The sequence below is a fragment of the Medicago truncatula genome, chromosome 4, assembly GCF_003473485.1.
Source record: "Medicago truncatula cultivar Jemalong A17 chromosome 4, MtrunA17r5.0-ANR, whole genome shotgun sequence".
NCBI lineage: Eukaryota > Viridiplantae > Streptophyta > Magnoliopsida > Fabales > Fabaceae > Medicago > Medicago truncatula.
In genome coordinates, this window is record NC_053045.1 from 38,688,474 (window position 1) to 38,701,571 (window position 13,098).

General features: G+C 34.2%; 2 protein-coding genes across 2 annotated transcripts; one reads left to right on the forward strand and one right to left on the reverse strand.

Moving 5' to 3' along the window:
• Positions 1 to 3,086: 3,086 nt before the first annotated feature.
• On the reverse strand, positions 3,087 to 5,712 carry LOC11410469 (uncharacterized). The gene has a single exon (XM_039833068.1). The coding sequence runs from the start codon at positions 5,648 to 5,650 to the stop codon at positions 3,314 to 3,316; it is 2,337 nt and encodes a 778-aa protein (XP_039689002.1). The 5' UTR covers positions 5,651 to 5,712; the 3' UTR covers positions 3,087 to 3,313.
• A 3,411-nt stretch (positions 5,713 to 9,123) lies between these two features.
• LOC11417766 (PLASMODESMATA CALLOSE-BINDING PROTEIN 5) lies at positions 9,124 to 11,017 on the forward strand. The gene is made up of 3 exons (XM_003607505.4): positions 9,124 to 9,594; positions 9,778 to 9,805; positions 10,581 to 11,017. The coding sequence occupies exons 1-3, from the start codon at positions 9,252 to 9,254 to the stop codon at positions 10,738 to 10,740; spliced, it is 531 nt and encodes a 176-aa protein (XP_003607553.2). The 5' UTR covers positions 9,124 to 9,251; the 3' UTR covers positions 10,741 to 11,017.
• Positions 11,018 to 13,098: the final 2,081 nt, after the last annotated feature.

Consider the following 13,098-nt stretch of genomic DNA (forward strand, 5'->3'; position numbering starts at 1 on the left):
ATGCATGTGGGAAGAAGATGCATTATCCTATGCAGTCTAGATGGAGCAGAGAAAGGCTGAGTGGTCAATTTTACTCACAAACCCCTCAATCCCTGAGCATTTAAGCTAAAAAAAATCTACATCTTTCACGACAATATGATAAAGAAAAGTACAATAATTTTTTGTTTTTTTTTTCTCTCAAAAAAAAAATTTGTTTTTTTTAAAGAATCAATTTTGTTTATTAGTCTTCATTTTTAAAGAATCAATTTTTTTTGTTTTTTTTTTCTCTCTCAAAATTTTTTTGTTTTTTTTAGAGAATCAATTTTGTTTATTAGTCTTCATTTTATTTTATCTCATTTCACTAATAAAGTTATAAATATTTATAAGTAGAATAAGACAATGGGCATACAATGAATGAAATAAATTGTTTTGAATCTTTTAAAATGAAATTTGGTAAAAATTTCTTCACTTGTTTGATAACTCAAACAGGAAGCAAACCGGTAAACAATTAGGTCAGATTCATAGTAAAAAGAAACACAGAAATGTAAAAATAGAGGTAATAAATGAAAACAAATGAAAGTTAGGGGGGTAAGTAAAGGATGGCCTAGGTAGGTTTGCGTTTGCACTAAAAAGGATGCCAAGGTTCATCAGCAAAGTACACACTAGCAAGATACTGACTACAGGGGAGAATGAAATGGTCAGATATAGTGCCTAAAGCTTTTACAAAGCCCTGCTTATATATTTATTTTACAGTTAATATAATCAACTCTTCTATATGAAAGCAAATACGGTCAAAACTCTAGTTACATTAAACATTCCTTATGATTTCGGAGTTTGAATTAAGAAGTACAAGGCAGTGATAGTTGTTATCGTACAGCCTAATGAAAATTTAACATGTCTTTGCCAGTTTATTCTCATGACAAACTTCAAAGGTGTTAGCGAGCCCTGAGCATGAGCAAGTTTCATGGAGCATAATACTTATATGATGTATTAAATTAAAGAAACCACATTCACATTCTAAGAAGAAATATATTGCGACAATTACACATGTATTTGGTTGATACTGGACACTTGATTATCGTTGGTGTAAAACTATGAGCTATTCAGTTTTAAACTATTTCTAATTTAATCCGTTTCCAAGTTTTGTTTGTGCAATATGTGGGCTCTTTACCAACCTTTGACATCAGAATACATGCAAGTGATATGTAGAATGTATTCTCGTCACAACTTGCAAAATTCTTGCACTGGCAGGTAGTTTATTCTCGTCACAAACTCTCCCACCAACTTGTATGTAAGCAGCAAGACTCGCGCACAAGATTTTTTAACGCATCAACAAAAATGCAGACATCTATCTAAGTAGCGTTGTATTCATAAATAAATACCCAGGACATTCCCCCTACATGACCCTTACCTCATAGCCAGGTTATATCTCCCTATAAGTAAAACTGAATACAATGTGTATGACACACACCAATCACCATTGCTACGATCACAATACAGTGCAGCCAACATCAACACCATTAAGCAGGCGATTTTTTATGGACAGTGAAAGAGACTAGCTAATACTCCCTCCGTCCCTTATTATGTGACCTAGTTGACTATAACACGTATGTTAATGCACAATTTTGTAATTAAATATCTTTAATAATCATATTAGAAAAAATTATGAAAATTTGATATTTAGAAAACATTCGTTGAGACGAATCCAACAATATCTTATATCCTATATTAGTAGAAAAATAGAGTCAAAGCATATTATATGAACAATACATATTTTTAAATTGGGTCGTTTAAAACGGGACGGAGGGAGTAATAACAAAAGTCGAGGAATAATAAAGTTGTTTAGCACTGAGTGGATGATACCTTGGCTGCAGAAAACATAAAGGGTAAAACAATCACAACAGAACACAGGCAAAACAGAGGAGTCAGCAAGTAGAACAAAATGAGGACTAGGATGGTTTGAATTTTAAAAGAAAACACAACAGACGATTGAGGAACCAAACAGATATAGAGGAATCTTTCTTCTATTTGAAAGATTGGGAATTGGGATATTTGAGAAAGGAGTAGAAGATAAGCAAACAAATCAACACTACAAATTATATGCAGAAAAGTGAGTGTGACAGAGCTTGGCAACGAATGTCGCCAGACTAAAGCTTCAAACAATGTTTAAAAATCTAACCAAAAGGTTGTTCTGATGAAAAAGAAAGGGGTAAAATCACAAAACAACCAAAAACGAATGCCCAACAACTGAGCATTTAAACCCTCTCATTTCCGTAAAGTGGCAGCAACAGAGGCAATGCAAAAATGCTCCACAGTTTCTGCAGCAGGTGCCATCTACAGCCCTCAAATAGCAGCACTATTTCATACTATCGGGTTAAAACTCAATATACATTCACAAGGAGCTAACTTTCATCAACTACAGATGATAATCTTACTAAATACAAGATAATAAAAAAAGTTAACGCTTGGAATTTAAGGAAATAGCAATAGCAATGCCAAAGTATTCCTTGTCTAATGGATATTGAAGTTAACACACCTGAATTTTCCAAGAGGCCTGTGAAAATAAATCAGATTTTTCTTTGGTTGGCAAAGAAGAAATAGTTGATTAGAAAGGTCAACAACCTAAGACGAAGAGTTTCCTAAGAAACAGCCTATGTCAGTTTTCTAAGAAACAGACATAACTAACTTCAACAGATTTTCTGTTGATCATTTGAGGATAAAACTACCAAACTGGTAGAAATCAGACAAGAGCTAACATTTTATAACTAATAAATCATGCTGATGTTTACTTCAAACAATTATGAATCACTTAATAGAAACTAAAAAGTCACAACAGAAGCATGGAAACACCAGCATAACAGCATGCTGCCTGAAACTCTTCCAGATGAATCTGGACTGTAGTTGTGTACAAGACTAAGATCGTAAATCAACATAGCATTGTAACATGTGGATAAATAAGATTATAGTAACAAGTAACAACAAATCATATAAAACTGACATGCACCAAATTTAATGAACTACTGTAACATTGATCAACCCTGAAGATCCCAAATGGACTTTCCTAGTCAGTATTTCTATCTCATTGCATTCTTCAAACAAGATACCACTTTGTCAAGAAAAAGTAACATATCAAATAGAAATTAAGGAAGAAATTTAGGTTGGACCCAAGATAGATGCAAAACGAGGAAAGAAAATAACCACAAATTCAAGGTAGAAATTAAGGTCTCAGTTTTTAAAATAAAGCCCTGTACATTATCAACATACAAACTGGGGCCTTGAACTCAGTGTGGACTGATTTTAATTGCATGCTAATGGAAAAGCTAAATATTTATTACTAAGCAGCTTCTGCTTTGCTTACTGGAGCACATTCAACTGATTCAAGAGGATCAGAAATCTTGCCTTTTGCATTCACTTCCTTCAAATGTTTTACTTTTTCGTCAAGAGCCTGCAACTTGTCACTCAAGGATTCAACTCTGCTTAGATGTTCATTCAGTATACCCACCTGGCCAAGCCACTCTTCCTCAATATCTTTACAGTTCTTTTCGAAATCTCTTAAAAGTTCTCTCAGCTGTATCCTTTCCTCTTCTTCCTTCCTCAGGCGTTCCTTTTCCAGATCCATCACACTCAAAACGAGGCCCCCAGATCCAGGAACATCCTTGTAAAGTGGCTCATCAGCTTGCGGACAACGTGCTCTATAGTCAGCAAAAGCTTTTTGTGTTTCTTTCAAAGCTTTTCGGTAGCCTTCCACAAGGCTTTGCATCATATAAAGTTCCTTCTCAAGCCGATATACCTCAATCTGTGTTTTCTGAGTCTGGTCAATCCTTGCTTTCTGCAAATGGGCAACCATTTCATCCCTCCTCTGTAGCTCATTAAGCAAAACTTGTTGATTTGCTGCAGATTCTTCAGCAGCCTGATCTTTTGATGCATACATCATCCTAGCTTTCTCCATGAAATGTTGCATCTGTTCCATGCATCCTTCAAAGTCAATTGGTTGAGAACTCCATGGGCTATCACTTCTCAAACGCTTGTTGCTGCCATTTAGGGTATGGTGAGAGTTATGATTATCCAGACCAATGTCTCTCTTGTGACCATTACCAAAAAGTGACGAGCCATGAATCATCTGAGGATCATCCCTAGCAGAGAGGAAATCTCCTACCGAGCTATCATGAAGATGAATCCCAGAACCAAAAGGCATCTGCACTGCTTCCATTGCTTGAATTGAACTACCGGTCCCAGAAGGCATTCCCTCCAAATGATGCTTCGTTGAAAAATGGAACCCAACATCATGCTCATCTTCTTCAACATCGTCCTCCTCTTCCTCCTCTTGCTCATGCTCTTCTTCTTCTCCCTCATCCTCTTTCACTTGTTCACAGTCGATACCCTTCCTATCCCTGTTATGACACGGCCTCAAAGAGGGCTCCCCCACATAGTTCTTCTGACCAAGAAACCACATCTCCGTTTCTTCTTTCTTAGACTGCTCAAAATCCATCATTTGTTCCCCTTCCCCCTGCTCTTTTTCCACCGGTAAAGTCTCAACTTTATCTTGCCCCAGACTCAATTCAATATTGTGTTCTTCCAACTCCTGAACCTGATTCTCTTCAACCCCACCCATTTTCACATCACCACTCCCATCCACCTCATCCTTCACGACCACCCCATCTTCCTCTTCCTCCTCATCTTTCGCCTCACCCTCTTCCTCCTCATCCTTCACCACACCCTCTTCTCCTTCACCCTCCACCTCCACCACCAGTGTTTCCTCGAACAACTCCTTGTGCTGCGACTTAATCAAATGCTGCAAATGTGATGCATAGTAACACTCCTCCAGATGAGTGGCCTTCAATTCCTTCTCCAGCATGCTCCACATCAATCCAGCCCAATCCATCTTCTCCAAATTTCCCTCCTTGATCAAACCCAACTGCTGCATAACATCCTTCGTCATGATATGTGTATCATCATGCAAAAGCATCCAATTCGACGCCAACTCATCAAGGAAAGCAATATCCTCTGCACTAAGTTCCCCAACATCAACGACAGAACCACCAGCAGCCGAATTCTTCTTCGGAAGCTTAAAAGCACGACCTAACTCAGCACGGTTGACCATGATCTTAACATCATTAACAAAACTACACCTTTGAGTAGAGTTATAACTAGCAATAACCTGAGCAACAAGATCTTTGCGAATGACAGAATCAAACTCAATGTGGACAAAACCCCACAACCCCAAACGCTCCAAAAGGCTTTTATGACTCTCAAAGTCAAGAACTTTATCAGGTACAAAAGGAATAGGTTTTAGGGTTTGAATAATAACCTCAAATTTCTCGTGGGACTTTCTTTTCTGGGCTGCCGTTCGCTTCCCTCCGAATTTCTTCCGCTTATGTCCACGGCGAACAGTAGTGGCTGCAGGGGATGGAGGTTCGGGTTCCGGATCGTCTTCGATTTGGGGATGGGTCGGATCTTCATCCATGAGTGTGTCTTCTTGATCGTGATTAGGGTTTGTGGAATCGGGATCGGGGATGGTTTGGATTTGGGGATTTTCTAGGGTTTCAGAAAAATGAGGATCGGGTTGTGGATTTGGTGGTGGTGGTGGTGGCGGTGGTGGTTGTTCGGGGCATTGTTCGGTGGTGATAGGGTTTAGAGTTTCGTTCGGAGTATCAGCGATTGGATTGGTCATGGCGCTCTTGTGAGAGATTGAGTGCGATTTTCAAACTCAAAATGGGTGTGCGGGTCTACGACTAAAACAAAAAATTTATACAAACAATATTGTTTTTTGAGAAAAACAGTATTTTTATTGTAAGAAAAATATTTTAATAAAAAAAATAAGTTTATCTATAAAATTATGTTCTTTTTCCCTAAAAAAACTCTAATTATTACCATTTTTCTTTTTGATGTAAGGACAATTTTAACCAGAAATTGACTTTTAAATTGTTTTTTTCTCTTTAAATTAAATAAGTGATTTTTACATATTTTTAATCTTTTTTTGTTTGTTTTGTAATTTTATGGTCTTAGCACGATTATGCTTGTTTTGATTTTTAATCTTGAGCAATATGTTTTTTATTTCCCATCTTAATGGAGTATTTATTTCATCCATGTTGAAATGATAGCCATGATCTAGTGCAGATTCATCATGCAGTTCAAAATATATGTGTGTTAATCGATGATAAGAAAGAAAAAAAAAATAGGTGGAGATGTTTTGAAATGGAAAAGAGAATAACCTAGGATTTGGAATCAAAAGAAAGGAGAATAAATTAGGGTTTTAAATTAATGCCTTTAAAACGACAAATCAATTTGATTCACTTCTATTTTAGTTCCAAAGGACACATCACCATGTCTAATGGTCTTTCCACTTGTCAATAAACAAATTTGAAATAATCAAACATCTCAATTCAAGTGAGAAACTGATTTAACAAACAAAATAAACAATAATCGCATATTTTGTGTTTTTGGCCAAGTCAAGAATTAGAGATATAACTTGTGTTTTTAACTAACATAGGGAGCAACATTTTCATGAACTAAAATCCACATCCTCCATTTATTTTTTCCCATTGACAAACACCAAAGAGGTATCCGAATTGATACATTCTAAAATCCTTTTCCTCTATTTATTTTTCCCATCTCCACTTCTATATAACTCCATTCCATTGAAACATACCATTTTGAAGGGAAATTCTATTATCATATTTAGGTTGATTTAATGGTGTTGGTTTTAGACTTTAAAGTGTGCTCATCTTAAGATCTCGTGTTCGATTTCTTCTGATGTCAATTTTGATGGGTTAAGTTCATACAAAGCTATGTAAGTGAAATGCTGGTATTGAACCCCTAAGATTAATCGGTCATTGACTGAATACCGAGTTTAAAAAGGAAAAAGAATTTCCATTGGTGCTTAACAAATTTTATCACTCTTAATTTGTCCTAGATATTTATTCTAACAGAAAAACAAGGTCTTAACTTGTGTTGAGTTGATATGACTATGGTTGAATATAAGAATATATCGTTATGATTATGTGTTCGGAGAAATCATCATTCTTAGTTCTTATGTAAATCAATAGCCAACTAAGGAGTTAGATACTTTGATTTATATTAAAGTGGCTTAGGGTCAAGGAATTAATCTTAGCCTAAAATTGTTGATAGGAACCTCAATTGCATTTTTTTTGTTAAGAACCTCAATTGTTTTTTTTTTGAAGAGGCTAAAATGAAATATATTAACACAACATTGGCCTTCCTACCACTAGGTGTGCTAAGGAAGAAACATCAAACTCAACACAGTATTACATCAATAATTACAAGATCAAAACCAGCACCAAAAAACAGCAAAGGAGACTACAAAGTTTAACCTATGCCTAATAAAGTGAAAGGACTATTCCACCAACCATGATAATTAAAGGGAAGAGATGCATACTTCACCTTCAACCACTTATAAGTTAGCAGCTTAATCATGTCCACCACCTGAACGATTGAACCATGTTTATCATTAAAAATCTTGTTATTCTTTTCCTTCCAAATTTCCCACACAGTTGCACACCAAATAACCTGTAAAATAGACTCACGCGACTTAGCAATGCCGCCTAAGGACCTGAATTGAGTGAGATGCCCTACTACATCCTGATTTAGAGTCGTAGCAACACCCATCCATTGAAGAATGAAATTCCAAACCGAAGCAAAAAGATTACAATGAAAAAAATAAATGGGTCGATGTTTCAAGAAGATCACATCCACCAACACAAAATTGATCATCAAAGTTTACAACACTCAATTGCTTTTTATTGCTTGCTTGGATAAATCTTAGTCGCATGATAGGGACCATGAAATTTGAATACTAGCCAAAAATGAATTTCGTTGTCAAAAATGAAATTCGAATACCAGCGTTTTTTTTTAAGGGCGAATAGTAGCTGCTTTTAAAAACTAACTTTTAATCATCCTTAAAAAAAACTAACTTTTAATCTAAAATGATTATATAAAAAACAATTTTAATCCAAAATATTTGTGATTTTATTTTCTATTTTTATTTAATCCAATTTTTTTTTATCAAACTTTATGTTTACTTTCCTAAGTAATTTGAACTTTGCTTGTGCGGTAAGTTTAAGGAAAAAAATCCATATAGTGATGTTTCTAATTTTTTACTAGATTTTTACTTGGTCGATTCGATATATACTTATAGTAATTGTCATCAAAACTCACCAGGGAGAGTCAGCAATACACTTTAACAAGCTGTTGCATGTGAAGTCAACTGTGAGTTTGTTACCTTAAAAACACTTCCTTTACTTAAATTATTTTGGTGATTTAAGTTTGTGGGGTGTTTCATATACACTCCCATAAATTAATACATCCACTTAACATCATTCAAAAAATTATTTGGTTGGTAAACATAATTTTATTTATTATTTAAAAACGTTTTTTCATTCAATTTATTTATTGGGGATGAAATAATTAGAAATTTTATGTAGATTTTTTTTAAAAAAATTTCAATATGTTAAATATAAAATTTTCAATTTTTTTTTAGACTTCTAAACAAGTATCCCAATAACACATGTGACTGTTGTTATGTTCCCCGCGTTTTGCCACATTCCCCTTTTTTTGCGGGTGGAACAATTTTGTATGATTATATTTATGCCACGATCAAATCTAGATTATCAATAGCTCATTCCTATGAGAACTTGATGGAAAAAATATAGATAAATCAATTTCTCAAAATTGATTAGGTGATACTTTATTATAAAAAAAAATAAATTAATACTATTAATTTAGATAATACAAAATATATTTTATGACTTTAGAAGACCAATCTAAATCAATTGAATGTTCTTAAGATAAAGGATATGATGAGTGATACGCAAGAAACTTTGTTAGTTTGGTAAGATTTTTGATTAGGTGAGCTATGAGATTGACCAATTCAACTAAATTTTTAAAAATCTATAAAAATAATAAAGGATGTGAGATAAATATTTTTCTTACTATATCTATCAAAAGTTTAAAAGATTAATAACAATGAATAAATACTTTGTACCAAAAATATAAAAAAAAATAAAATAAATGCCCACCTTTGTTGAAAAATAGAAAAGAAAACTAGTTGTAGAAAAAAAAGCAAGCTTTCCAAATAAAAAAGAAAAAAAGAGAAAATAGAAGAATGTAAGAAAGAAGACAAAGTTCCAGATCAGCAGGTGTGTGTAACAGTCAGTGTTACAATTTACAAAACCCACTTCAACTTCAAATCTTCTTCAATTCCATTCACACTTTCATCTCTCTTTCTCTCTCTTCGTAACAGTCACATTTCCAAAATGCCCACAATAAAAAGCTTCGTTTTTTCGGATTCCCTTCTTCTTCTCCTCCTCCTTTCACCGTTCTGCCACGGTGGTTCTGACGGTGGAGCCGTTAAACAGGAGCTTTGGTGTGTGGCAAAGAACAACGCGGAGGATGCAGCTTTACAGACAGCTCTAGACTGGGCTTGTGGAGCTGGTGGAGCTGATTGTGGCCCAATCCAAAACGGAGGACCTTGCTATGATGTTAACAGTGTTCAGAATACTGCTTCTTATGCTTTCAATGATTATTTTCTCAAACATGGTTTGACTGATGATAGCTGTAGTTTCAATAACAATGCTGCTGTTACTTCGTTAAATCCTAGTGAGTTCGTTTTTGTTTATCTCTCTATGGTTCAATTTGGTTTTGTTTTAGATTTAGGGTATTTGGAAATTGGAATGCATGCAATGTTATTGTTGTGGATGACTAAAAATTGTGTCTTTGAGGGTTTTTTAGATGATTTTTGTTGTGTAGAAGTTTTACTCTTTTTTGGGTTTTGATTTTCAGGTTATGGTAATTGCAAGTTTCCATCTGGGTAAGTGTTTTAGAATTTGACTTTTCTTAATTGATTTTGAAGGTGTTTTGGTTGAGTGAATTGATCTGTGATTAGGATTACTTTAGATGGAAATTGATCTAAGATAATGAATGCATGTTTAGATCCGTAGTGAGTTTGGGAAAATCATGGGAGATATCATAATTTTGCATGTAAACTACCTTTTGGAGCTTCAACAAAACCACCATGCTACAGTGATTTTGTCAATCCGACGGTGATTCCAAACATGGACTTAGTATGTGTGTTTCGTTCTAAGGTGACAAGAAAGGATTTTGAGCAAATTGATCATAAAAAATTGATTTGGACTAAAAGTGTGTTGAAGTAAAGTGATGGTGATTTATTCATAATGTAATATCCACATTACACACTGCTAGATAAAGTACGAATAATACAAAAAATTGTGAAAATATCTGTATTAACATATATGAAACTAAATTTTATTTGATTGCAAAAGCTACAAAATAGTGTCTTTTATTGGACAACATAACATGGTTATGATGCAAAGTTTTCTTTCAAATGAAAATATTTGTATTAACATATATGAAACTAAATTTTATTTGATTGCAAAAGCTACAAAATATTGTGTCTATTATTGGACAACAAAACATGGTTATGATGCAATGTTTTCTTTCAAAATTTGCCAAACATGTGAATTAAGCTGAAATTTTAATATATTGGAACTTCAAGGTTTGGATCATAGTGCTTGGAGATTGTTGATTGTGAAGGTTTGACCGGGGTCTCATTTTTGATGATGCAGTATGTCGGTGAGCAATGGAAGTTTGATTGGATCAACACCATCGCCTATTGGACTGGGACCCGGTGAAAATATGAGTGGATGCAGTAAAGCTTCTTTGGGGTGGTGGTTTTGGCTTTTGGGCATCGGTCATTTGCTGCTCATGGTTTCAGTTTCTGCATAATAGGAGGTGAAAATAAGCACTGGTTTGATTTGATGAAGGAATGGCAAGAGAAAAGAGATTTCCTCGTTTTTGTTCAAGCTGCACAGGTTAGACAATTTAGGAATATCAAAGTGTGTGTTACCACTAATGTAGAACAGAAAGGATGAATATATTGTTTCTCCTTAGTCTGACTGTTTTCAAAGTTGTATCTTTGATGGCCTGTTGAAATTTAAGTAGACCAATTTGAAGAAGATCTATGCATGGTTCAGGTTGGTTACAATTTTGGTTAACCTTTGAAGGTTTGGCTTGAGTCATTGCATCTTTAACGAAAGGAAGCTCTAGTAAACAATTTAATCAAACGCTTAGACATAAGCTCTTATCGTATTAGTGCTTATGTGTAGGTTATTTTATAACAAAAGATAAAATAAAGTCAAACTGTCTTTATTTACGCTATAAACTATTATGAAGATTTTATGATTATTGATATGTCATAAGCTGTTTCCATGAGATTTTTGAAACAATTTCACAGATGCTTATGCTAGTACATAAGCTCAAATAAGCCAATCCAATGTGTTTCCACGGTGCATGTTACATGAGTTTTTGATTCATGATCTTATTGATACTCAAGTTTGTAGCTTTGTTACTACCACTGCTGAACATAAATGGTGATACATTGCTTCTCCTCAGTCATTAGTTTTCCGATTTTTAGTTTTGTTGGCCATTTTGAAATTGAAGTAGACCAATTTGAAAGAGATTTGTGCTTCATTACAATATTTTGTTAACCTTAATTTATCGAAAGGTAGCCTATTCTTAATTTTTACAGTTTCATTTGCGTTTCCACAATGCGGTAAATCAACGTTTAGCATGTCACACGAGTTTCAGATATCTGATCTGATTGGTACTCAAAACTTTGCTGGTGTAGACATCTCTGATATGATTTAGTGAGCTGTGACAGACCAGCACTCGTTGCCAAACAGTTTTCTTGGATCTACTTTATTCTAGTAGTAATTTATACAGCATTTGAATAACCTATGGTTCAAATTATTTGAATTATTATACACTCTTGTTGATTCTGAAATTTGAATTATTATACACTCTTGTTGATTCTGTATAGTGAAAGCTCACATGCTTGCTCTTTTCTTCACCTTTTGTTAGTGGTCTTATGATTGATCCAACCCATGAATTAAATTTAGAAACCCAACACAAAATAGTTTTTTTTTTTTTTTTTTTTTTTAAATTTTTTATTTTATGATGCATTCCTAAAATGTCGACGACTATCATTTTTGTAGAATAGTCTATTGATCATATGTTTGGTATCACGCTGAGTATGTCAGAATCATGGTGACTCGTCATGATTAAGCAGAAGCTACAAAACGTAGCTTCTGTAAAATTACGGAAGGTCACCGTGATTTTGACATATTCACCATAAGATCAAATATATGTTAAGCGTATTGTGTCCTTTTGGTAAGAAAGCAATTAATGAAGAAAAAAGCATATTTCATTGTCTTTGTTTTTTTTGCCTTCTCCATCTTAGATTTTCTTTTTCTCACATGTTCCCTCCACGGGAGATAATCCTATTCGAGGCATTGTTGTATACTAAATGTGAGCATCTCTTGTAGCTGGTATTCAACTTTGGTTTCAAATTATGGGAGGCTAGCACCTTAGCCTCAACTTTAATCAATTGATAACTAGTGTTTTAAGGGTATTAATTAAGGGAAAAAAAAGTTTGTATTGAAAAGAGTTTTTTTTTTTTTTTTAATGAAATTGACTTCACAATTTTTATGATATTTGTTTTCGCTTTACGATAGCAATGCCAATACATACTTGAACCGTAGTATGGGTTGATTTTTTATTTTTTTTTAGCAAAGCATGGGTTGATTGTAAAAACGTTGGATCCGGATCCTCTCCTGCGGTATTGTCTCCTGTTTCTATCCTGCGCCAATCACAGCCTTTGATTTAATCAAGAGGAAAATGATAAAAATAATAAAATTATAAATGTTCATACTTTCTTCCCCAAACGGTCGTACTTGTCTTCCTCGCCGCCTCAGTCATCTCGAAACCTGTTGCCAACGATAACGCCGATAATTGCATAGAGTGCTTATCTTTGTTACAGTATAATTCAACCAGTTTAAAAGGAAAAAGTTGTAACTATTTCTCAAATTCTGATTATTTTTTGCTTAAAATATTCTCAAAATATGCTTCAATTTTGTGTTTGTAATTTATTCATCCCCAATTAGTTTTTCTTTTTCTTTACCACTATTAAAGAAAGATGTGATTTACTCACGTATTGCTCCTTCCCGTCAAATCTTCTTTTAAACTGAACTTAAAGGAAGACAATTTTGAATCCAGAGAGCGATAATAGAGAAAGGCAGTTGACAT

What these genes read in the sequence shown, in the direction of transcription:
- LOC11410469 (XM_039833068.1), bottom strand. Translation starts at nt 5,650, where the DNA reads ATGACCAATCCAATCGCTGATACTCCGAACGAAACTCTAAACCCTATC.
- LOC11417766 (XM_003607505.4), top strand. Translation starts at nt 9,252, where the DNA reads ATGCCCACAATAAAAAGCTTCGTTTTTTCGGATTCCCTTCTTCTTCTC. An exon ending in TGTTACTTCGTTAAATCCTA is followed by an intron (nt 9,595 to 9,777) that starts GTGAGTTCGTTT and finishes TTTGATTTTCAG; the next exon opens with GTTATGGTAATTGCAAGTTT. An exon ending in AATTGCAAGTTTCCATCTGG is followed by an intron (nt 9,806 to 10,580) that starts GTAAGTGTTTTA and finishes TTGATGATGCAG; the next exon opens with TATGTCGGTGAGCAATGGAA.